This window comes from Scomber scombrus, chromosome 12 (assembly GCF_963691925.1).
Source record: "Scomber scombrus chromosome 12, fScoSco1.1, whole genome shotgun sequence".
NCBI lineage: Eukaryota > Metazoa > Chordata > Actinopteri > Scombriformes > Scombridae > Scomber > Scomber scombrus.
In genome coordinates this window covers 23409745-23437322 of record NC_084981.1, presented here as the reverse complement: position 1 = coordinate 23437322, position 27578 = coordinate 23409745, and the positions used below count along the sequence as shown (strand labels likewise).

Here is a 27578-nt window from a genome sequence, read left to right as displayed (position 1 = left end):
TCTAAAACGTGGATGTTTCACACACATCAGCAGCAACTCAGCAGCACAGATCGATACAATCACCACAGTTTCAAGGTGTCACCAATTCAGTAACCAACCAAATGTGAAATATGGTCACTATCTCCTCTCTTCCTGAATTATGGTGTTGAATAATGACCAGAAAAGTGCTTTTGAAGAGCATGATGTCCCAGTGGAATTGACCTTTGACCTATTTGACATGAAATGTCATCACTTCATCATTTTATCGTATTAGACATTTGTGTGAAACTTTGTCATAATTAGTGTATGAATTCTTGAGTTCTGGCTAAAAATGTGTTTGAGTACCAAATTCTTATCAGTTCATCTTCAAGTCCAACTGAACACAATTGTGCCAAATTCAAGAAATTCCCCCAAGGCGTTCCTGAAATATCGCATTCACGAGAATGGGATGCACAGACGGATGGATGGACAACCCAAAAATATGTCCCAGGCCACGTCTGTCACCAGCACGTAGGCACTGTAATCAGAGGATTCACTAATATTAAAAAAAAAAAAAAAGAATTGTTAGTTGCAGCTCTGACTCAAAGCACCACTGTGCCAAAGTACAGCCTCCTGCATGCTTCTTTTTTTCCTCCCTTTTTTATGATTCATTTCATTTCATGTTGGAGTCAATTTATAATAATACTTTGAGACTTCTTGTTATTTTAATGTGTTGAAATGTGATTTATGGACTGATAAAATACTTCACTAAAATGGGAGGAACATGGAGGTAAATGATGATTTGTGCAGCAGAAAAACTGCAGTTGGTTACAAAATACAAGGGGCTGGTTTTTAGTTTAACAGTATTTATTTATAGGGAAGTAACTTCGAACTGGAACTCAAATTAATCAGCAGACTCGTGTGTGGTTTCACTGTTTTCTCTCATTTTATTGGAGGCGGAAAGTAAGACACACATTTCACTTTAGTTTTCTCACAGACCTGGCCACCCTTCAGTATCTACAAAGTACTTCCTGTTCCTTCTCGAAAAGCAAGAGCTACATCCATCGTACATGTTAGAAACAGTTATTTTAAAAAAACAAAATAGAAATAAAAATGTACAACATACACTTGATATATATAATATAATTTTTGCTCTTTTTTTACAGAGGTAAAAATACTAAGCGTAAAAAATGGGTCTAATTCAATACAGGGAGTCGTTTCTTTAATTTTTCGATTTAAATACACAAGGAGATAAAGAGGATGCGTTCAGGCACTTGTAAATGGCTCTGACATGTGAGAACACACACAAACACCGGACAAGACAGAGAAAAATGATTAAACGCTGACACACGCATATGCACGCACACAGACACACACACACACACACACACACCAAGGACGTACAAACCGGTGCACAGGACAGGATGTATGAGACAGACACAACCAGGGAAGGAAAAAGGACATCCTCAGGCATTCTGTATTTGAACTACAGTAAGTGACATTTCCTTCATCATCCCACAACAATCAAAGATGGATGTTTGTTTCCAGAATTTCAGCCGTTTTTGTTTTTTTTGTTGTTGTTGGGGTTTTTTTTGGAGATAACACCCCCTCTTTCTTTTTCCATTAAAACATTTTTTATTCTAACCAGCTCATTGTGTTCCCGGTTACATCCCTGATGTTGCCATCAACCAGGCTTAGACAAAGCAAGAAAAAAAAAGCACCCGAGCAGTTGTCAGTTTAGTGTTGTGCTTTCAGTGTGAGGGTGTGATTGGCCGGCTGCGGTGTCGCAAGCAGGTAGTACAGCGTTTTTTAAATTTTCCCTCCAATGCCTGCTTTTGTACATCTGTCAAGCTCTTGTCAAAAACATGATGCCTGTGAGCATGATGATGATGATACCAGAGCGAGCTTGGGAAGGAAAACATAAATACTGTAGGACTGAGAGGGATGGAGCACGCTAGTTACATGTCACTGTGGTTTCAGCAAATTGTCTCATGTTAATCTCCCATAATTTAGCTTTAAAGGAAGAGTTCAACATTTTGGAAAATACAGCCACTTTGTTGCTGGGAATTAATACCAATTTCATATTTATGCCTGATAATATGAAACTACAGCTACAGAGACGTTATCTTACCTTACCAGAAAGACTTGAAAAAAGGGGAAATAAAAAAGCCTGGCTCTGTCCAAAGGTAAAAAACAAACGTACACACCTTCTGGACACTCCAAAACTCATTAATTAACATGCATTTAAATGTTTGTGTGTATTTAACAAGCGAGACTTTGGACACAACCAGGCTATTTCCCTGTTCTTCAGTTTTTATACGACGCTAAACTAGCTGCATTTCAGCTGTAGGTTAGCTTCATGTTAATGAACAGAGATGTGTGTTATCAATGAGTGTATTTCCAAACATGTCAAACTATTCCTTTAACAAATTGTACATTTAGTCTCAGCTTGGATAGTTAAATGCGAAATAAGACTCACGACATAGTTCTAGTAACATTGTGCATGTAAAAGGTCAAAATGATATTCATTTCTGGCCAAATAAAGTTTTAAATCTAATTTTACACATCTGTTAAGACCTAAAACAATCACAAGTATGTCAGACAACTAGCCAGGAGGTTTCTATATCTATTTTCCTTTTTGAATACTTTGAAAAGCTTTGAACATGGTTTTAAAGTCAAATAATTTATTAAACCCTTCAAATCACCATCAGGCAGGATGTAGCTGTTCCACATATGTGACTGGTGGGCTCCACTAGAGAGAGGGGCTGAACGAGGGGAGCTGATTGTACATCGCAGGCATACTGAAGTCCTTAGTTTACACACTTGAGAAACTTTTTAAGAGTTCCTTTTCATTATAAAAATAGTTTAAACCAAGTTTATAAGTGTACGTGATGAGGCTGATTGCTTAGAGCCATAACCATGCTCACGCTTTTTTTTTATTATAGCAGACATCTTCAGAGGGACATGAGGTGAAGTTTGGAGCGAGAGTGACCATCTCCAACTCCACGGTTTAAGGCAATAACGGGCACCAATTTGAACAGTTTCTCTGACTTTTTCCAGTCCTTGAGGTGACCACGGACCGCTGGCTGAGATTCTGCGAAAAATGAGGAAATCAGAGCCTTAACATTTCACACTGCTTCAAGTGAACGTTGAGTAAAATGAGCCAAAAAAACTGACTGGAACTCTAAGACTGGATGGGTTCCTGGTTTAAGTGATAGTTTAGGCACTGTTTGAAATAACGTGAAAGGAGCAGGGAGACAAATGCTAGAGTATCATAGCATGACTTGAGGCACCGTCTCATTCAGTGAGTAAATCACAACCCAGCACCCTTTTGCTGGTAGATCAATTTAGTGAGAAAATAAATAGGATAAAAACACAAATCTTTGGGATATTAGATTAAGATGAGTACCACGTTTCTTTCAGTGAACAAAGAAGATGTCGATGGTGGAGAGCTATATAGACTATATACATAAACTTTACTATAAGCTGCAAAACTGACAACAAAAGGCCTCGGCGCACATTGTAAGCATGCACATATACCATTCACACACACACACACACTCGCGCACACACACACGCACACTCTCGCACATGCACGCACATAAAGAGGTGTAGTGTCTGATTTCTCTTGTAGCTGGAGTAGAGCTGAGCGGGCCTGATATTGGAATAGAATATAAACAAAATGGCCACGCGAACATCAAAGGAGAGAAAAGAATAGAACAAAGAGAAATAATTCAAGTTCTTTGACGCCAAGTCAGTGTACAAAGTATAAAGTACCTGCATATGTGATACATGACATATAGGTCAGCTATAAAAAAAAAAAAAAAAAAAAGGCCCCCTGAAAAAGAGCGCTCTCTCACTGGAAACAGCATGAAATGGCCACGTGGAGAGCTGAGAGAACTGTCTGCCGTAAGGGGGAGCTTATCTTCCCAGGCCGTTCAGAAAATGCACCAACTGTTTTTTTTTTGGCTTATTTCAGTGTCTGGAATTTGTAGAGAAACCCAGAGAAACCAAGGCAAGAGAGCGAGCAGCCATGACCACTTGTCCCCTCCCTGTCTTCCCCCATCCTTCCCTTTCCCTGTGCTTGCGTTGGGTTAAAGGTTTTGCCTTTTCCGAGCGTGGAGGGCTCAGCTCAGCGCCTTGTGTCGGCCTCCGCAGCAGCCGCACACGAGCCCCGCCCGGTGGCAAGCGTGGAGAGGCGGGTAAAGGCAGAGGCAGGGCGCCACAAGAGACAAGCCGAGCAGGGCTAACCAGCGTGTGCCAAATCGGCCTCCGCCGCCGCCCTCGCCCCCGTCACAGGAGCATGGGTCCGAGTAGTCCCCCTCTGGGTCGGACATGCAGTGGTAGAGCATGGTGTCTGCCAGCCACATGCAGCTGACCCGCCGGATGCACGCCCGCACAGGGTCCGGCGCATCCTGGCACCGGCCTCTCCGATTGTCGGTGATGTAAAAGGCCTCGCCGCAGTGCTCACATTGAGCGCGTTCCATCCCGTCCTGCTTCCGCCCCTTCCCGCCATTAGTGGACGGGGAGGAGCTTGGGAGGAAGGAGCGGGGCTGGCTGGAGACCACAGAGGAGAAGCCTTGGCGATACGAGCCGCCTTGGCCCTTATTGGTCAAGGGTCCGAGAGCTGGGTCAGAGTCTGAGGGCGACAGGGCCGGCGCCAGCGGGTAAGTGTAGTCGTGTTTCTGCGCCTCCGTCTTGGCGAAGTGTACGTAGGACTCAGTGTCGTCCATTTGGATGAACTTGTCACGCACAGTGGCGTGGCGGTAGTCCTCGTAGCCCGTGAGCCAGGAGCGGTCCGACGGACGACCGTGGACCCGCTCTGTAGTTCGCTCCCAGCTGCGCTCCCGTGGGTTGATGCGGACGATTTCTTCATCCTCCTGGAAGGTGACATGGCGGGGAATCCGAGACAGGGGCTGAAAGAAAGGAGGGTAAAATTTCAACGCTGGTGGCGGTAATCATCCGGTATGCCTTGTTTAGATGAGCAGTAAACAACGTCATTGTAAAAATAACCAGAAAAACAAAAAACTGGCAGCCGTTTGTCTCACCTGGTCCAAAAAGTAGTGGTCTGAGAGCCGATAGGGGTCATGGAGGTCGTGGCGATGTCCCAGCATACACTTGTGTCTCTGCGGAAGGGGCGAGGACTCCAGCGGCTGTAGAGAGCTCTCCAGTTTCTGGGAGGAGTTGGATGAGCTGTCTGTGGTGTTCTGAGGGGACAAACAAACACAGGATGCGGGCTGAAAACTGCATTCTCATTGGATACGTCAAACAAATAGTTAGTGCGAGAGGACGCCACGATTGGACAAACAAAAACAGGAAACCTCGGCCCGCCACTGATTGGGAAAACAGGAAGAGCTAGCTCTGTTTTTCGAGCCACTTGATCCACATTTGGATCACTGTGTGTGAGGTAAACTTTTAATAATAACATCTGCAACCGCATCCACTTAGAAATATACTGCAGTGACCATCAAACCTGTAACTACAATGAGACTTAGAATTAAAATAATGTTAGTTAATCATATAGGTGGAGATTATGTCTAACCCTATCTGGTTAATAAGGTTACCACAGTGATGTCAGAGTCAAAAAAGGAGCCAAGCAGGTATTGTTTGCTGCATTTGAAAGTGCAGATCTGTGATGGACTTCATCTGACCCAACGACTTGTGTTTCTATTATTTATTTTACCCCAAGTGATGTAAACGGGGTGGACAAAATATTCAGAACACCTCCAGCAGCACAACAGACTACCGAAAGCAGTAAAACCTCACATTGGATATGCTTGAACAAGCAAATGTTTGGCATTTTTGTTTAATAAATGATAAATTATTCATTCTACTAGTTGCTTCAGGACTAAAACAAACCACCAAAATCACCTGTTAAAATTCCTGTTTTGAGCACAGACAATATCATTGGACATGTCAAAGAACGATTTGACATGTTTGAGAGGAAGTTTGTTGCGCAACTTGATATTAGGAAGTCAGTTTTCTGCACACACACAGTATCACCTCTTTTGGCCTCTCCCCTGAGTCTTCTCCCCCACCTCTTCACTCTTTTACCCCCCAAAAAACCTGTCCTCCTCTTCTCAAACTCACTTTCTACACATTCCACCTTTCCTTCTCTCTTTTCCCAAATCTTTGTGTGTGTGCGTGTTTGAGTGAACAGTATCCTGTCCTCTTTCCGCTAAAGGCTGTCAGGGCTCGACTCCAACTCAAATCTTGGCCAGACACTACACAGTTGAGCCGCTGCCGTGTAGCGGTCAGACAGACAGATTTTCAGACAAGCACACTGGCGGTCAGCCTCTGCAGGGCAGTCGGGGGGGGGGGGGGGGTCTACCAGCTGATAGGCAGGTCGGGACTTCTCCTGTTTCTTTATGTATGTGTGCACATATATAAGATACTCAAGATGTATTTGACCCAATGGAAAGGGTGCATGTGTTTTTTGTGTGAGAAACAGAAGTGGCTTTAACTTTTTGGAAGGTTGGAAAGTTGAGCTCCAACAATTAATAGATTAGCAGCTATTTTGATAATTGAATAATTATTTTTTTAGGCAAAAGTGACATATCATTTGCTGGTTTCAGCTTGTACACCACTGGTCTGACGAAACACGACACATGAAGATGTGGCTTTTGCTCTGGATAATTAGAATAGGCATTTTCACTTTTTCTCTGACATTTTATAGTCAAAACAGCTGACAAAAAAATCAAGAAAATAAGCTGCACATTAATCAATAATCAAACTAATCATGAGGTGCAGCCCCAGGTTGAAGTCTGAGCAGTTGAACTGTTTCAGAATCCAACCGAGTTCCCCCAGCTGGGAATTAAACTATGGACATTGCAGTTATGTGGTATGTGCCTGTATGTGTATGTGGTATGAGTTTTGTTAACCCATTACTGACTCGTTAATGTTAGAAAAAAGAAAAATGTATATGTGTGTCTAGCATTAATCTGTGAGGTTGTGTGAGACGGTCATTCTTTGCATTTTTATCTTGCTTCGACAGCTACACGACTGGTCATCAGAGGTCAGCAGATCTACAGAAACTTGCATCGACGGTCAACAAGTTTGTCTGTCCAGGAAAAGTTTGGCCTGTGCTGATGCTCAGTCTCTGCCAGCAGCCATTTCTGTGCTTCCTTTTTCCGTACTGATATGATTTAGTTTCGTCAAAACAAAACAAAACAAAAACAATTCCACAGAAAAACAGATGAGTTGATTCCATAACTTTTACTGGACAGACAAAAAGAAATAAACATCTCAGACAGAGGAGCTGATGCTGGTTTATCATATCCGCATGTTAAAGTGTCTTTAAACAAGACCCCAAATATCTCAAATGTAAAACATGCCTACAAAAAAGAAAATAATGCAACAAAACAATGATCCAAAAATGGTTGCAATCAATCATTCAGCTCAAAGAAAATACCGTAATTTATTTTTTTTGCATGATTCCACATCTTTATCATTTAATAGTTATCCAATCACTGCAAATCTATGACTGCTGGCTGCTAAAACTAAACCAGCAAAAAATGTTTTCCCTGCTCACAACAGAAACTAAACAGCCTTAAAGTGTCTAATCCAACCTATAGTATGTCAGAATAGATATGTATTTAATGCAGTGGAAAAACATGATTATTGTCAGGTAACATATAACCTGCAAAAGTCAAACAACCTTACTCTCAAACATGATCAAATTGACAAAATCTTCACCCTGTGTGCTACATATCACCTATCTGACACTCCATCAAGCCTAAAACCAACGCTATGAATTATTAGCATTAGAGTTATATGACCCAGATCTGTTGCATGTCTGTCTGTCTGTCTGTCTCTGTCTGACTGTCTGTCTGTCTGTCTGTCTGCTGAAGCTATCCCCATTATATCCCCACTCTGTGTCCAGGGCTACGCTCCCCACATGGATACCGCCATGCTGAGAATTTCCCCCTGCTTTCTTACAAAGCCCTCAGAGCAGCCGGCCAAAAATAACATAACATGCTGCCTCCGCTCCAGGCCCCGCCCCCCTGGAGAAGACATTACCGGGGGTGGGGGGTGAGGGGGGCCGATACGGTTTAAAACCAGTCCTACTCTGGCCTCCACGGCTGCAACTAATTCAAAACACAGACCAGACTCTCTGCTGCAAACTGCACAAGAAGACAGAGAGGAGTTGAGGGGGAGAGTTTATATTTCTGGACATCCTCTCTCTACATATTCTGGCCCAAGGCTGGACAGAGGGCATTTCAAGTTATTTTCTGACACAAAACATGTCCCGAGTCAAAGCTCGGGAGGATTCATCCTTCAACAGGCCCGTCTCGCTCTCCTGGGATGAGCCCAGAATTGCTTCAATAGCTTTCACTCCCCCTGTTGTGAATGAGCCAAAATAGAGACAGAGAGAGAGGGAGAGAGAGGAGACGTGCCGAAGGGAGGGACAGAGGAAGGGTTGGGTTAAGTTTAGGTTTGGAGAACGAGGAATAATTTAGGAAGTATGTCCATCCTAGCTCTCCCCCCTTTCCCCAGCCCCTCTGACCATCCTCCCCGTCCCCCGAAGACTGTAAATCTGCCACAACATTTCCCCCTGTCCACGACTGCCGCCACCGCTAACTTTGGGAAAGGTCATTAACAGAGGCTAAGAGGAACACAAGCAATACTGAGCTCCCTCAACCTACCCCAGGGTTATCAACTTGGGATTTTAGTGTCATAGCTAATGTCAAAATTTGAAAGCATTCACAAGACGCAGTGAGTCTCGAGTCCCATTGAGAAAAGGACTAGATATGTTTTGGAAATGTGTTTTTTTGTGAAGGAAAGGGAAAATGCTTTCCCTCCAAAATGCTACTGAAAAGATCATCAAGTAGAGAAAAACATAGACGCTAAATGCTCACGTTCAAGATGGACATTTGTGATGATATTATTCAGTCTTGACTCCAGCAGGGTCCCGACACACCAAGCCATCAGTCGTGGCATCGCTGGCTTGTTACTGAGTGTCTGTTGCTGACCATAGCCTGTACTTTTTGCAGTGTGTCTGGCACAGTTGGCACACGTTTGGGGGCTGGAGCGTGTTAAATTGTTGGCACTCGGTGAAGAGAAGAGTTCAGCGTGATGCCTAAAACTGACCCTGCCCAACTGAACCTGACACATACACACACACACACACACGCACTGACACATGCTTTAGACTTAAGACCCAAAGCACAGTTTCCCTTTATGTCATCAATTACTGACTGTTACTTCATCAAGCTAATTCAAAGGCTTGGCTACAGACTTTTGTGGGAACTGTATGTCTGTTGCAACACATGACACACATGGACGCAGGAGCAGTTATAGAGACTAACCCTAACCCAGGAAAAAACTAAACCTGACTGAACCAGAAGCTTTAAACAACAACAATGCCCAAACTCAACTTAAAATCTGATGTGTCACAAAAAAGTATTAGGTAGTAAATCTACACTATAGAGAGCTATTCAATCAGTTATTTATCTAATTTTATGTGGTTTATTCCTAATTTTTCATGTTTTGGGCTGACTACACCAGTCCAAAACTAAATATAACAGCATTAGTTCAAGCTTTATCAGACATGTGCTGTATATACAACGTCATTTCAACATAGACTCAATGTGGCGTAAAAATGGTAGGCTAGATTTAGTTTAGCTTTTTCCTTTCCACTTGTTTTTTTAAGGATTACACATGGCTAAATATTTCCTCTCGTGCAGGTGCAGGATGTATGTGCATGTTAGCCGTCTGCTAGCCATTGGCTTTAATCGTTTCGGTGCGGCAGACTGCGAGGCACGACACAATACTTCAACAGTCTGCCTTTGCTGGTGCTTGCGGGCTTGGTGTATCGGGGCCATTAGAGGTGATTCATTAAAAAGGGTGAGCCAAGTTTGTGCAAGAAAAAAGTAAATTCAGTAGCTTGAAAGAGCGCTAAAATAGAAATATGGAGGCTATCTCATTATTTGTTATGTCATGAGCTTTAACTGAAATAAAAAAGAGAAGTTGAGTCTCATTTTTGGGTGAATAAAGCAGCTTTTCCAGCAACAATATCCTGGATTTGCTTTGGATGTGTTGCACTGAAGGCTCACTGAAAACCTGATGCTCCATTTCAGGCATTGCTCCACCCTCTGACAGCGCTGTAGCCTCCCCTCCACCCCTCCTCATGTGTTTGTGTGCGTCTCTGTGGTGGCTGTACACTCCCAGCAGAGCACCTATTAGTCTTGGCCCTTACAGACAGCTAGAGTCAAAGATGAACCACGAGGCACTTCCTCTCGTAAATCACCGGCCCTGCACTAAGCTGGGAAACAGCTGCTAGCTGCTAGTTTGGTTACTGCTCTCCTTTTCAACTGGAAGGGTGGAAAGGGGTGGGGGGGTCACCAGGAGAGAGGGAGGTGGTGGGATACAGGAAGTGACCTTGTGACCCTGCCTGCTGCTCCTGGTGTCAGGTTACAGCGTGGGGGGAGGGGGTCCTCAATGCTAACTTAAGGTAGAGAGGCCCTGACACACACACTTCATGTACTGTGGCAGGTATATGTGACAGGGAGGGAATACTAATGTCCTGAGCTGAATAACCCTCTGTTAGACAGCAGAAAATAAAATCCTGAGATATGTTTTGGATGCAGGAGATTCCTTTGAGATCTTGGCTGAACAGTTGATTAGTGTGTACTGAAAATAGTTAAATCCAGGGCCAAATAGCAGCACTGGATTTTCTTCTTTTTTTTTTAAACAAACCTCTGCACATGCAACCTGAAATTCCTTTTTCCATGATGGCTTCAAAAAGGATGTTTAGATGCAGATTTGAGATAAAGGAAAAAGGATTTACATAAACTGAGCCACAGTCTGGAGTATACACCTACACTGTTTGACAAATCCAGTTTATTACTTAAAGAAAAAAGCTGGTACTAATATTACATTGTGGTTATTGTGACACTGCTAGTATTCAAAAAAAATTGGCACTGCATGATGTAGGCTGCAACAGCCACAGTATTATTTTCTATTTAAGCCCACAAATCAGTGGAGTTGATGTGCCAATGCGTTTTTTTCTAGCGAGCATATTTTCTTCATACTTTTCCTCTTTGAAACATGTTGCTGATTCTAACTTGTTGACTCACATTTTCAGGTAAAAGCACACAGATTTCTGGAGATTTGTAGCAGTTATAATGGATAAAAAGAAAGCTGTTGTTGAGGTAATGGACCTAAATCGCCCACAATTCTGAATATAAGAAAAATACTTACGGTAAAGACGTCGTCGTCGCCCAGCTCGCCCTCGGTCTGGAGTGCTGTAGAGGAGGTTGTGGAGCCTAGAGGGAAGAAAATATAACTTTACCTCAAGAATGAAGTTAATTTTATTGAAACTCTGGGGTGAAAACGAGAAAATAACAGAAGCGGAGGAGATATTACAGCTGTACAGGAACATCTGGGTGTCCTATTTGTCATCCACAGTTGAGTTTAAAACTCATCACTTCATGTCTCTGTAAAGTCAGGCTGCAGAATTCATTAACGTTATTCACTTTCTCTCATTGAAAGCTGTTGCCTTCAGTCAGAATCCAAGTTGTACTTCCAAAATTAAGCTCTTCCCAACACATTTGATAGCACAGTATTAAGAAAAAGATTAGTTGGATGTTCATGGGTTTCTCTTTAACTGTAGAATTTTGGAAAGATATGTACACTGTTTATTGCCTATTTTACTCATGACTAGTACACCGTGACTTGTGTCTTTACCCTCTCGTGGACAGCATTTTGACTCAAAAATAAACTGCACCCTTCTCTGTAATCAGTTGTCCCTGGCTGATCTATAATCTGACCCACTGTAGCACAGCGTACCTTCAGCAAGGTCATCGATGGCTTTCCGTACCCCCCTGTCGAAAGCCCTCGCATCAGCTGGACTCTGGAAAGACAGGCCGCACTTCCTGTCCTCCACCTTCCAATGGTGAAACGTGGGCGTTGCTATGGTGTACACCAAGTCCTTCCTCAGCGGACAGTCCAGGATCACCTGTTCATCAGACACAGCAGGGACACAATTTATAATCTCTTCTCCTTAAATGACCCCTGAGTGCTTTTTGTCATCATGTGCGCGTGCGTGTGTGTTTTTACCTGTTTGTCCCGCAGCCGCTCACCACGGATGAGGAACTGGGAGCAGCTGGAGGCCGGCACGGGCAGCAGCTCTGTTGGCAGGAGGCGGCACACCCCCACCCTGCTCAGAGCGCCCCCGTCCTGGGCCAGCCAGCCGCCGCTCGAGTCGTCCCGCGTCATCACCACCGCTTTCACACGCACGATGTAGCTGTCACTGGATAGAGAGAAAGAGAGGGGAGGAATTATTAGCATGGTAACTGCAAAATATGTTTTTATATTAGAGCGAAGGATGCGGCAGAAATAGCTTGTTTGATACAGAATGTGTCAGCAGTCTGATGTGTTTAAGAACAACATCGACGCTGATTGTATTGAAGCTCTAATAGCGGATATTTTTTGCATATAACAATTTCTATGACAAAATATATGAATATGCGTTGTATTTTCTTCTCTACTAATTTAACTACATAGTTAAGTTTGGATTGCAAACCACCAGGTCTGAGGGTAGTGACTTGTATGAATGTCAAGAATGAGAGCAGTAAAGCTCTAAAACAGTGCAGAAATCCAGGCTATTAAAGCTTTTTCAGGTATTTTTTGGCAGGGAAAGTAGGCCTTTGAATTAATATTGAAAAAACACATCAGATGAGAAAACCTTATACTTCCTGTAGCTGCAGTCTGAGGGGAAACGTATTCATGTCACAGTCAAACATCCAATAATGAATAGTCATATGTCCCAGTCAAATGTTCTATTAACTCAGCATGCACAATATATAGAGGTGTAAGGTGTAAGCAGAATGTCCTTCACTTTGATTTTTGTCAAATGAGATTCTGCATTTAGTTTCCATTTAACACAACAACTCAAAATACTTTCTGTCAAGCATCTGCTGCACAGTATGATCTAAACACCTCAGGAGGATTGTGAGTGATAATAGTAAAGTAACAGCTAATAATGAAACTTCAGGAGACTTCAAATCAATATTTAGGAGCAGAACAATCTCTGCATGAGATCAAAATGACTCAACACCAGAGAGTCTTGAGTCTGAACATAGTTATTAATACTGGATATGAACATTTTTGGGTATAAATACAAAGAATGTACACTTACACCTATGGTAGATGTGTAAAAATCGAATACACCAAAGGAAGAAAAAGAGCAGGGCTTCATCTAACAATTATTTTCATTATTGATTAATCTATTTTCTCATTTAATAGCTGTAACAAGTCAGAAAATAGTGAAAAATGCTATTTATAATTTTCCAGAGTCAAAGGTGACCAACAGTCCCAAACCAGAAGATATTAATGTTACTATAATGTATAAAAAGAATAGCATTACAACTTCACATCTGAGAAACTGAAACCCACAACATTTTGCGTAAAAAAATACTTAAAGGGATTAATTGATTATCATAAATACTTGCAAGTTATCTTTTTGTAAATAATAAGTCGATTAATCAACTCACTGTTGCAACTCTACAAACAACAACTAAAAGAGAATGCTTTTAACTAAAAATGAGCGCCCAGGGAAGATATCATGTGGGGATGTAAAAATGTGTATTTAAGCTTCTGAACAAATATTTACCATGCAATATAAAAAAAACACACACTTTAGGCAACAAAAATTCTTCCTCAGGCTGAAACTAACACTTCATCCTGGCTTAGATTCGTGAAAAGTTACCTTTGTGTAAACTTTTTTCAATTTTTCTGGCATGCACACGAGTCTAAGAGTTTGTTAATGCCACAGCAGTTTATTATAGAGCTGGATTCACACGGTGGCAGAATGTTTGAGGGCGTCTCAAGTCACGACTTTGCCCGTTCCTCGCTGTGCTGAGGTGGGAGGTGTTGTACCGGGACAAGTCAGCACAAAAACACACACACCATCACACACACATTAGTTCAACGCAGCTTGGTGTTGCATTTTCTTTGCTAGTGCTAAACTGAAAAGCTAATTTCAGTCAATGAATTAATCGATTACTTGAACACCACAAAATTAGGCCGATGACAATTCTAATTATAATACTAATTAACTAATTATTTGTGAAATGTCCCAAGTTGAGTAAAATGACAAACAGTGAGCAACAAACCATTTTGCAACACATTTTTTGACCTTCCTTTAACCACAAAGCCTCTTGAGATAAATGACAAGTACAAGTGAGATCTGTCAGAGTAAAACATTTGTCACAAAATTACATAAAAACACATCAATTTACCAAAATCTCATCCAACACAACAAAACACGATTCAAGAAAGAAAAACCATCAAATGAACTCTAAATAAATAACGGAAAAAAGCTATTTGTATGACTTAATTTAGACATTTTATAGATTGTGAAATTTAATTTAACCATTTATAGGTTCGGCAGTGACAATGCCGAACATTTGCTGATCCCAGCTTCTCAAATGTGCAGATTTGCTGCTTTTCTCTTAATTTATATATTGCAAACTAAACATCTTTGGGTTGTGGAGTTGGTCTGACAAAAACAAGTCAATATGAAGATGACATCTTTGGCTCTTAGAAACTCCAAAGGACCTTTTTCCATCTTTTTCTTGACTAAATATTAAATCACTATTAAAAAAATAAACCAAACAGAGGAATTTGTATGAAAATCATCATTAGATTCAGCCCTGCTTCACATAATTATTTCCCAAACCTACACACCAGTTAGTGAACGTTCAACAGACTAAAAAAAACTGCAGATTGGAGCCACAATCAGGCACATGTCATACAATCCGACAGATAATACTGCTGCTACAGTTTAGTCTATATAGCTGTACTAAATAATACATGACAAAGAGTCCCACTGCAGCCAATAGAGTCGTCAGGGCCTATAGCATAAGACAATACAATGGAGGTTGAATGGTAAAAAAAAGGCATTGTCAAGCATTAGCATGACAGCCACCACCCTCACAGGGACACAATGAACAGAGTCACAATCCACATGAATGATCTGACAATAACAGGATGTACCTTTGTGTATTCCATCGATGCTGCACTATGTGTGTGAGTGTGTGTGTTTGTGTGTGTGTGTGGGCGGCCGAGGGATGAGGAGAGAAGGAGAAACATAGAAAGAGAGAAAGGGAGGGGAAAAAGAGAGGCAGAGTGGGAGTGAATGAGAGAGGTGTTGTTATATAATTAGCTTACAGACAGTCCCGGGGATTTGAAGTGAACATCAAACACACACACACACACACACGTGGCAAAACTGGTTCACCAGCTCCCACCCACACACATTCATAAAACTGACTGAATGACAGACTGACTGGCTGACAGCAGACAAACAGTCCGCACAGAAAAGCAACCACAGTCACCCACAAGGTTTGCACTTTCATACACACACACACACACACACACACACACACACACACACACACACACACACACACACACACACACACACACACACACACACACACACACACACACACACACACACACACACACACACACACACACACACACCATCACATTAGACTTTTCCATTCATATATTAGAGGCTCATTGTGTTTGAGCATTAAAAAGACACACCAGCACAAAGACTACCTTTGTAATCATTTTTGAACACATGACACTGAAAGACATTAGAGAGACAAATTGTTATTGGTGGCAGACTGGAGCTTCAGTGATACAGTTTGCAAGCGGAAATCATTCATATCATGTTCAACCACAATGGGCGGACGCAAACAGTCATCCAGGTTCTAGCTAGCCACGTGGGAAACTTGAATGGCAACATTGGAAAGGAAAAGGAATTCAAAACATGTCAATGATCTATTTATGTTTCCATTAACTTGAGATATAGGAGAATCAGGCAAGCATATAAGCATAGTTTATAGTAGCTAGCAAGAGCCTACAATGGCTAAAAAAAGAGCAGCTAGGCTACTGCTAAATGGCTTTTTTATTTATATAATTTTACGTCAACTACTGTAAGATGTTAAACAGTCACATTTGGTAGTTGAAATTGTAATTTATATGCCGCTATGTAAGTTTGTTCTGGGTAGCAGCTTGCCATCTTTCTGGCTGAAAAACATTATCTGTGCTATTTTTGTAGTTTCATGCTTTGAAACATCAGGCTTTTCTACACCAGATATACTAGAAATACATCTATCTGTGGCAAGGAAAAAAACCCAAAGTAAATGTGTCTGAAAAAGTATGCAAAAGATGAATGGGAATATTTGTTTAAAGGCACCTGCGTGAAAGAAACAACTGAAACGAGCAGGGTTTAAATAGCAGTGGAAGAGTTATTTACTACCTTGATAAAAACTGGAAGTAATTATTCAAATAAATTACCCATATCTTGCCATAAGTGTCCATTTATTGCGTTTGAATAATGTTGGTGTTACTTAGGTCTGCTAACCTATTAGCTTATCTAACAACAAATATAATGTGTGAACACTAGACGCTCAGCAACAAAGCCGTAGTTTGTGTGGAGGAAGTAAAACATGCTGTCAATGTGGCTGAGATTATGTCACAAAATGCGACTCTGGGTACTTCTTTGTTGTACTTCAACTTGATTTCCAGTTGCTTCTTGCTACCAAAGAGGATGACAAAGTGCAGAAACCCTTAATTTCATCTTTATTTTAACCAGAGAGGTTATTTCTTTCAGGGCACCTCTGACGTAACGAGACATGTTTTAAAATCCACACTACTGCTTTTATATTTAAGTATTTTTGCGGTCCAACATGACTCAAACACATGTACGACACATTCACATATGGGAACCACACATCCAGGCCACCCACATACAGAAATAACACAATATTCTGTGCTATATAAGCACATGTGCTTTAAGACACACAGTGCTGGCTATCAGCTCTCTGAGATGAACATGTCACATTTTTTGGGCTGTCTTGTGACCCATGTTTAGAGCCCCGTCTGCCGACAGGCCCTATAATCTGTGGTTGGAACACACAGACGGCCACAACCAGCAGCAACGCGCTACTTTAATACACATGGGAGTGACCACACGCTCTGGCACCAATTCACACAGACACACACACACATACAGTTGGGAGCTGTGAATCTAATTCTGTCCACACGAATGTTGCACGAGGTACCAATGCTGAAAAAAGGACTGTGACACCCACTTTGAGAAAAGGTGGTTACGTTTTAGCATGGCTGATTCACCATTTATGAATCACCTGATTGCAAAAAAAAAAAAAGGAGAGAAAAAAAAATAAATAAAAAAATCACACACATCTTTAAATGTATATATAGATTTCTTCCAGACATCGCTGGCTGCCTAATATTACCTAACCTTAATATAACCCTAACCCGGTCACAACCTGGAGGGGAGACCAGAATAATAAGTTAATGAATGGGACAGGCTGGGATAATGTTTTATTCCCTCACCACTTAGCCTAACTGGAATTTTTTTAAAGGTTATTTTATCTTTATAGGAGTTTTTGTATTAATTTGACCTGTGCCAGTGCACCTCAAGCCATAGACTGCTTTCTTCTAAATCTAACCCTAACTCCCACTGGCTCCAAGAAAAACCCCCCCACCACATCACACGCTCAGGCTGCTGTGTTTTCGGAAACAACCCCTTTTTCAACTATTTTACGTGGGATGTAAAGTGTCAAACGATGAGTGATGACTGTTTAAGAAGTCAACACCTCACTGATAAGATAGGAACAGGCAATTCATGAATCACATCCTCTAGTCTAAATTAATATGAGCTGCCATCGGGTCGAAGGTACAGGGTGTGTCCGGCGTCTCCTTTTTAAGACGGGCAATATACTGTAGATGCCAGCTTTCAGTATGCAATAATGCACTATTGCCTGTTGGTGGTCAAAACTAGTGGAGGTTTTTTTTACGTGTCTTGAGACCACGTTTCTAATTGACTTCCTCCCTCTGTGACTCACAAACTCCTCCAGCTAGTTAAGACGCCATTCAACATAATAATAATCATAATATACAGCTTGAGTAATAGAACAGTGTCATGGCAATCATTCACAGCACCGGATTCAATAGCGTATGCAAAAACTGTTTCATAGATTATACTGTAGTCATTACATTCACTTCCCCCACAGATATAAAACAGTATAGATAGAGAGAGATAGATAGCTAGATATATTGATCGTAAACGCCTTACATTTATTTTCACATCCACATTTCTGGGAAAACTTGACAATAATAGCGCTATTACTTTAGTATTTTAAGAGATTAACAGAATGAAAAGAGAATATTCAGGTTTCTTTCTGGAGCATTTCCTTATCTTGAGTGTAATAACCACACTGGATTGTAAGACAATTGATTAACTCCATGTTTAAATAAAAGCCAGAATAATTTTACACCATATAAATTTGTCACAGACTTGTACTCGAATCCCGCTGTGAGTGTACGTGTCCATTCTATACTTTTCACTTCCATGCCTGGTCCACACCTTGCAAACAAGTCTGTATGATAATGAGGAAATGCACTGCAATGCATGGGTGGAGTTCGCACGTGTACGTTTCCTACAAAGCCACACTAGTGCTCAGTCATTCAATTCTTAACAATTATTTGTGAATTCAATTTCCGAATAAACCATGTCGGCATCCATATTGTGTCTGGATTTAGTATAAAGTATTTAAATACAAACTTTTTAGCTCATACTGTAGGGGAGGCAGTGCTAGCAGATTAAAGTGACCCTTCAAAATACCTGACATGGTCTGTTTGTGGCAATATAGTAATAAAACCGTAAAAGGGGGGCTGGGAAGAAAACTGGTTATCAGGTCTGGAATCCAGCTCATGTGTGATAGATAAAGAGGCGAGCCATGTGTGATAAGGGCGGCTATACTTCTGACAAGGAATGACTGGGTGCGCCTCTGCCTGATCAACAGAACCACACACACACACCCCTGCACAGGGTCCGCCTCTCTCTGTGTGGCTGCACATATAGCACATGTCTGCAGCGACCAGGAAGCCACTGAAAGTCGCTTCACAATCTGGATTATTGCATTATTGGTTTGCACTTGTAATGCACTGACAGTGTTTCACAGCACAGGCTGACACTCCTGGTACAGGAACAATAGTAACGCCAAATGAAGTGAATAAATAAATAGTTGATTCAGTGTTTATCAAGTGGAAATTACAACCATGTGCTAGTTGGTTTCTCTGCTTAACTGTTTATTATTGTAAACTTAATACCTCTGTTTTCTTTTTTAAGATTAAATAAGTATGTGTGAGGGCTTCTGTTGTCTTATCCCCCTCCTAAGCACTTGTTAGATATAGAGGTTACGTGAAAAACAGGCTACAGATATGCGGTCCAGTACATGCATTTTCTTTACATAAAGTACATTAAAACACTTTGTTAGTACATAGTTATATTCTTTGGCAAACAAGTCACACACTTCAGTTGTGTATTGGTATTTTAATGTACAGTATTTCTAATTTAAATGGGCTGCTAGGGAGGAAAATGTGAGATAGCTGGAAGTGCTACAACTAAGCAGATCTCTACAAAGTGAGGTGATTTATGTAAAAAGTAATGCATTTGTGACACTTTTAGTTACACACGACATAAAAACAGAAAATTAGTTTAAGTGTGATTATCATTTTTCATTTACTTTTGGCTGCCGCTCTTTACTTTTCATTTGTGTGCTAATGCAAGAGTGAGAGAGAGAGAGAGCGAGAGCGAGAGAGAGAGAGAGAGAGGTGGGGTGAAGCGAGTTCATTCACAACTATTGACACTGGAGGCTCCTGAGGGGAAGTTTGATCGGTTTTCTGTCAATCAGCTGTAGTTATATGGATCGCTCACGTCCAGGCAGCAAAAGGCTCGGACTGCTGGTGTGAGGGAGTGTGTATGTGTGTGTGTCAGTTGACATGACAGTGAGGTCACTAATATGCAGAGGAGCGTTAACGGATAACATCCCATACCCGACTGACCAATCACATGGCGAGTTCAGGCCTATTCATGATTATTAATCTCTTTGGGAGCAAAAGAAGGTCACTGCATTTCAACATTTTAAATGCTATTACAGTCAGATTGTTCTCCAAACTACAGTACAGAAAATAATTGTTTTTTTAGTATTCAACAAAAACAATTTCATAATCGGAGCAAAGAAAAGGCTGTATAACACGCTGACTCAAGTCTAAGTCATTGCGAAACATAATTGTGCAGTCTTAGTGCCTGTATTGACAAAAAAATTAGGATATTGTAATATGTTTGGTTCAAAAACAACTATGTGGAAATGTTCAGGGCCCAACTGTGTCATAGATGCCAAACTTTATCCAGACGCCTGTAATTGTACTCCAACAGGAAGCTGTGATCCCCGAGGTAACTCAGCAGCCCCTTCATCTCCATCAAATGTGGAAACTGTACATAAAATAAATTGATTGGCTCTAAACCTCTTACAGACGCCTGCAAAGCTTCGTATCCTCTTACACTGCGTTAAGCCAAATATGAGCGATGAAGGACTTTCTAATGCTCTCTGCCTCTGTGATCAACATCCGCCACAATGTCAACCGTGGCAGGTTTGATCAGGTAGACTTCGTTTACATAAACTGTCAGATGTCAATGGTTTATCTTGTAATTGGACAGCCTGTGGTCAAGCTCCAGGGCACCAAACCAACAGAAAATTATTTGCATAATGAACACTAGGAAGTCTGTTCTCTTAGGGGTTCCCTAGTCTAAATATGCTGATATATTTAACACACTACACATGATGGGCTGCAGCATTTCCTGATGCTATTTGTGGTTGGTGTTTTAAATAGCCTGTAGTCTTTCTCTATTATGTGTTGTAGGAATAGCTGCAATTAAATGTTCATAGGAAAAGCTCAAGATTACAAAAAGAACAAGTTTGAAACAAGTTTAAGTAACGTCTATTATGATTTTCTCCCTTTAAAATAAGTATGACAGTGCTGTGTGGAAGTGGGGCAACTTGAGATTCAAATACGTGACTCTGCGTAAGAGTGACTAAACATAAACTGGGACAGGGAAGACCTGAGACTGACTACGTAACAGGAATAAACCGAACGATATAGTTTCAGATCGTATCAACCGATTTGTGAGTCATCAAACTGAAATGGATGGACTTTCAAATATGTCCAATAAAATGACGTATTTTCCTTAAAGTATCACACGTGGAGAAAAATGTTTCTTATCTATTAAAATAAATGAGAAAGAATAGACAGCCAGGGCAACAGTGCACATAATGTTCAGCACAGTAGTGTTAGTATACATGAGCATATACATAACACACAAACTATGCGTTATGTCAATCATCAAGATAGTAAGCTGTCAAACAAAGTGTAAACCTGAACTGGTTAGGGAAGCAGTGAAAGGGAGGTCTTCAATAACCGGCCCAGTGGATCGTTGTATACATGGCGTGACAAGCGCAAAAAACACACTGAGTGAGTGAAGTGAATGAAAACTCAAGCTATTATAACGTTGGTCATCCAGTCAGCTGATGAGCAGAGATTAGTAAAAGAGAAAGAAAGAAAAAACAGGCAAACAATCCTGGTCCATTGTTTAGTCTTCAGATATAAACAGCTCAAGCTATTATATAAAGGCCCCGGATAGCAACCAGTGATGAGCTGCTCTGTAAAACACAGGAAACACTGTGAACAAGGATCTGTTCCACATGATGCGTGTGTGTGTGTGTGTATGTGTGTTTGTATGGGGGAGTACAGAGAGATAGAGAGAGAGGGAGAGAAAAATACCAAGGGTCTGCAAAGGAAGTTCATCTGTGGACATGCTGTTTTATGTGGATCCATATTTACACTGTATATAATCATAATAACTTGTATATTTATCATGTTACTATTTCTTTCTCTAGTTTTTCTTTCATGTTGGACATTATGTGGTATTTGGTCTAGTGTAAAAGAACCGTTATGCTGTCCTCTGAGTCTCTCTTCCCCCTACTGTTATATTCTTAATTACCTTTTTACAGTATATGCAATACAGTGCACATACAACTTAAATGAACAGGCCACAAATAGAGTTTGATGGTAGAAAATATTTCAGCATTTCTAAAACAAACAGGAAATGTCAGGTTTCAGGTTCACTCCCTCTGAATCATTGCAGAGTAGACAGCCAGAGACCATTTTCTACAATACTAGTAGCTTCAATAAACCCGAAAGCAATGCAGCTGTAACACATATTGAAAAGTCAGAGTAACGAGTCTCACTTTCTGAGCACAAAAACACGTTATTTTTGCTGTAGCTGTGCTCAATCTTTCCATGTTCATGTACAATTAACAAATGAATGTAACACATCTAGGCTGAAGATGCAACTCTTTCATCCTCTATAATAGTAAACTGAGTATCTTTAGGTCATGGACTGCTTGTCGGGACAAAATTGGACATTTGTGGATGTCACATTTAAGCAAAGTAAGAGACATGGTGGGTTGAAGGGAAATGCGTGCAGCAGAAAACAGTTTTAAAAAGTTTAAGGATGGAATATCCCTTTAACAAAATGTGCAATTGCTGTAGAAATTGTGTGATGCCCCAGTTTAGATGTAAGACTAGACTGATGTTTCTTTATGAGTAAGTGAGGTGACACATTTACACTAATATCAACTTCTGATTCTAGTTTCTATTATTTGGGGTTTTCTGCCAATTGTGCGTTGTTTCGGAGATGAGCTTTTTCACAGTCGTGAAAATCCACACCTGTCAGGTTAATTATAGTCTCAATGTCAAATGCTGCCAACGTCGAAAAAATATAAATGTGAGGAACAGAACAGTCCTGCTGAGGGAACATGCAGACCTGCTAACTCCTCTCTGCTGCATTTGCCAGCTGATGAGTGCTTTTTGTTCGGGGATGGATTATGTTTCGTTGCTACGTTGACCTTAGCTGAATGTCACCGGGCATCTCCTGTCCGATACTGACTGTGCACATGCTGACCCTGCAGCAACACACACCGGATCAATACATCCTCTGCTTGTGTTGTGACTCTACAGGGTGTGTTTGTCTAAGAGGGATCTTACACTTGTATAAAAAAAAGGTAAAAAGGCAGGACAAAGGACAAAGAGGAACATCCTACAAATTGAGGACATGACGGCTACGGTTATGGTTTCGTTTTAGGACATGTAGTCAACAAAACAGATTTCACAAACAGAATGTAATCACACTGCTCAGTGATTGCAAACTGACACATTAAGTCTGATTGTTCCATTGAGCAGGTGAAGCTTTCAAATGTGTGCATGTGACTGCACCATTAGGCCATGTTGTTTATCTACAGACACACGAGCGGCCGGACGAAAACGTAGGAGCGGTAGTAAATTATCTAACCTGTGGCACAAGACACATAATCAGAGGAAAAGCTGCACTGTTGCACATTTCAATATGACACAAAAGGTATAAAAGAGGTGTGTTCATTTCCGGACCCTGACTCAATCCCATTACAGGCGTTTTATTTCTGATAAGAAACCACAACACACAGCTAGCAGATAACAGCACACTACACATTATTTCCGTCCAGTAATGAGACAATAAATGCTCTTATGAAGCAGCATAGTTGTACCAAAAGGTTACTATCAGAATTTTATAGATAAGCATACAAGTGGAGTTAAATGTTGTTTAAAGTTACTGTAAAATGCACAATGAATAACAGTAAATGAACCTAAACTGCAACTAAAATAGCTATTTAAACTGCACTATTGCAACTGTAGTTCTATGAACTTTAAAGGATACGTTCACAATTTTTCAAGTCTGTCTAAAAAACACAATAACAGTCAGGTGCCCAAATAAGCACTGAAGCGCTGGTTTTCCTCACTGTAATCATACTTCCTGTTCATTGTGGACATCCCCTTTATATGTATGCTTTCAATTTAAGTGATGGGGTCCAAAATCCACAGCGTGTCACACACACAGTCATTTTGTGCATAACTACATTTAAAAGTTTATCTGAAGCTTATATGTGGCTTCAGTCGTTTGAGTTAGTCGTATCAAGTGGTTATCTGCCACGTTTACGGTCCTTGTTAGCATCAAATTCCCTCTTTGTGTTCCCTTGTTGAGCAATAGTGGAAGTATAGTAACAAAAAGAGGGACTCCAGAAAGAAAAGAATGTTAGATTGAAACATATCTACTTGATTTGACAAATCGGGATGACTCCAGCTTCATATTAGCTTCAGAGAAACTTTTAGATACATTTTTGCACAGAAAGAGGCTTGAGGATTTTGTCCTACATCACTTACATTGTACGTGCAATATGAACATCATATTTCAATGTTCACTTGGGCACCAGACTGTTATTTAAAGACATAAATTGTGAACCTGTCCTTTAAAACACATTCGCAGGCCAAGAAGTGGTGTGCTATTTCTGTTAAATGCAATGCAACTGATATAAAACTAACTGTTGTCACAAATCAGCTATTTTAATTTTGGGACTGTCTGGTTATTATTTGCCAAACACAATTAAGAGTTAAGAGATGTCTGTCAGTCAAGGATTACTTGTATTTGCTCAAGTGTTAATTAAGTTTACATTCAACAGAAGCCTAAATAGCTGTTGGCTAACATAAAAAGGGGATAGTTGGAGGACATGTTTCGAATTTGCACGCGACAGAGTCTCTCTAAAGACAATTTCACAACGGTATGGCCATTCATAAAGTTTACACAACCAAACTTTGTTGCTGGCAATAGGTTTTGCTGGCATATCATGATAGTCTCTGTGATTATGCAGTTGTTTGACAAACCCATTGAGGATATTTTCACCAAAGTCTCCAAATGATCAGAGCACATAATACACTTTTGTTTTTCTTAATGATTATGAAATCAACCATTGATATTTGTGCGCTATGTGGGGGCGTACACCACAAGAAAAGAAACACACATCATCACCATAGAAACGGTCTGGGGGCCCTCCTCCAGAAAAAAGTGTAATATAAAACAGATTTCCTGCATTTGTGCACCACCTAACCTCCTTGATTAAGTCAAGAAACAGCCATCTGCAGTAGTCTAGAGTAGTTAGATTCAAGGTGCTATAAAAACCAACAACACATCAAGAACAATACATTGCTAATTGGGTGGATCAGGATAGGAAATGATTAAAAAGAATGGCCTTTTCATACTTATGATGAGAGAGGAGAGGGAGAGTACACAAATGAATCACAATATAAAACATTTGCGCATATTTCTCGATGAATAACATCATAATAATATTTCTTGTCTGTCTGAGTGTTCTTTCGCTGAATGAATTCGTTTCCGCTGCACGGGAAAACGAAAGTGTGGTGACAAAGTTTGAAATGTGTGAGCATCGTGGTCAATGTTGAGAGTTGGCAGCCCTGTTATTAGTCATGTTACACTTAAAATATGAACACTGGCATACTTCTGTATCATGATGTATTTACAGGTGAAACAGGATAGACAAGCAGGGGAATAGTGTTGGAAGGAATATGATTTGAAAAGCCTGTCATAATGAATCTTAGCTATGTGCCACTTGACTAATAACTGTTTGGTTCAAGCCTACATAAGCACACGTCATTTTGTTTCACAGGAAGAAAACATGATTGGATTTTGATGTAAGAACAAAAAGAAAATGATTTGTTTGGGTGTATATTGTTAAATAGGTGTACAAAATTACTTTAAAAGATTCCACACTGTTTCAGCCCCTTCACAAACAGACAAATCCTGTCCGATCAGTGAGCTAATGGTAGGAAGGCGCGGGTAAGCAAAGTTAGCTACCATTTACTTGCAAATGTGTTCAGCATTTCGGCGACAGTACAATCCTATTTTGGCTAATTCAAAGTTGGGCTCACTCAACATATGCAAGCCTATCTTTCCTAAGACCTACGTGTTGTATTATCAATGACTGTAGTTAAGCTAAATGGCATATGTTTCTTACTTTTGTACAGTCAGACTGACAAAACTCAAAATGTTTGATTTGTTTGTTTGGCTGAAAATAGTAAAGGCTGCTTAAATATAATCACCTATGATTATAAGTTTTTTTTAAAGACCAAAAAAGTGGGAATAACAAAACAATAACTTTGCTCCCTCTGAATGAAAGATAGGGATGCATTTGCTCCACTTGCTCCATTGCTCAGGCGGCTATGCGGCCAGCAGGCATGAATGGGGACGGCCTGAAGGTTAGAGGGCTTTTATGAATGAGCCGGCGTCACACCACCGCAGCGCAAACATCCCCTCCGGTGCCCTTCGCCCTTCCACCCCCACCGACACAGATCTGCAAGGCAGGCATTCCTACCGAGCACAGCCCCGTGTAGTCTGACAGAGACGGAGGACTTGTCGATATCAGGAGAGCCAGTATTTTAAAGAGTTTTGCCATGCCAAACCATTAACATGTGCGTAATTTTGACCTTAACTACGATATCAAAGCCTCGTCTACAGACTCACATTGAACAAAAAAACCCACTATTACAATCTGCGTGTGTTAAGTGTTAAATGATCTGGTGGTCTATTCGTGCTTGTCGAAACAATAACTGGGCTAAAAGCGCTCTGACACCTGCCCAGTACAAAATGCATTTCAGATTAGACCGCAGTTCATTTCCAGTAAAGCTAATTTTAAGCTTCGAGCGCTTCCATGCAGGCCTATGGGTGCCAATGCCATATAAACAGGTCTGCGGGCCTTGCACATTGTACGGCTCTATATTAGCTTCATTTCGCAAGACGCAGCGGCACGATCGCCGGTCTGCAAAGATAGAAACAGACGGACACGAGTGCATGTGGCTCGACTCAAACAGAACGTCTATTTTTTTCAGGGGAAGACGTCGTTTACAATCGGTATTTTTTTTATGAATGGAGCGCGGTAGGCTATGCAAATGAGGGCGATTGAGAAAGAGATGGCGGATGAGGCATATCGGATATCTCATATCCTGTGAGACTTCCCCCTTCGGTTGGAAGCAAACACACAGATGTGGCCAAACAACGAGGCGAAATTTGTCTCTGTAAACGCCGTAAGGTTTCTCTCTCTTGCTCTCTCTCTTTTTGTGACTGAACAACGCACAAACATAAAAAAGGTGCGTGACCTCGCTGCTGTTTGCGTGTTTATAAAAGGTGTAACTTCGGGGCGTGTTTGAGTTTCTAAGTTACGCTGCAACAGGGCCTGCTCTCTCGCTTCAGATCCTTTCAGAAAATGTTTCCGATCCACCCACGCTTATTCCCCTCCTCCTCCTACTCTTCTTTCTCTCTTTTGCCTTCTCAAGTCTACACCAAGGTGGGGGCCTTAAAAAGCGTCTAGTATATAGAGCACTGTCAATACTTTTGCTTCACAGCAGCATCAAGCACCAAATCCAACCGACTGAATAAAAATAATAATTATAAAAAAGAAAGAAAAGAAAATGCAAGACATATAAGAAAAATAAACCCCAAGCTTTGAGAGGGGAGTTAAAGCTGCACATTCCACTAAGTTGCCCCAATCATCTCCAACTTGTAGGCACTGGAAGAAGCGAGAGAAGGAGAGAGGGAGAGAGACGGATAGAGAAATCTTTTGAGATAGAGTACTTACTCGTTTGGGTGTGTTTCTTCTATCATTTTCTCGTTTCACCTCAGGTAATGTGCCACGGCGGTTGCATACTTTTCGCTCGTCATTCTTTCACCACGGATCCACCGATTCTGTCTCCAATTCCGCATAAAGCTAATCCCCCCTGCGCCTTTGTGCGAGTGTCGGCTCTTTGGCTTGCCTTCGACTAGGCTGTAGCTCCGTCTTCTTTTTCTTCTA

The 27578-nt window shown here is 41.1% G+C and overlaps 1 protein-coding gene across 2 annotated transcripts; it reads right to left on the bottom strand.

Annotated features, from left to right (window-relative positions):
• Window positions 1-890: 890 nt before the first annotated feature.
• LOC133992136 (sprouty-related, EVH1 domain-containing protein 2-like) lies at window positions 891-27578 on the bottom strand. 2 transcript variants are annotated; one of them, XR_009927029.1, is made up of 7 exons: window positions 27366-27578; window positions 12019-12211; window positions 11749-11917; window positions 11161-11225; window positions 5007-5165; window positions 2177-4874; window positions 891-2102 (listed from the first exon to the last, which is right to left on the bottom strand). XR_009927029.1 is itself a non-coding variant. In XM_062430832.1 (6 exons), the coding sequence occupies exons 1-6, from the start codon at window positions 27389-27391 to the stop codon at window positions 4086-4088; spliced, it is 1401 nt and encodes a 466-aa protein (XP_062286816.1). In that variant the 5' UTR covers window positions 27392-27578; the 3' UTR covers window positions 891-4085. The 2 variants fall into 2 exon arrangements, 1 of the variants encoding a protein (XP_062286816.1); XM_062430832.1 differs by having other exon boundaries at window positions 891-4874.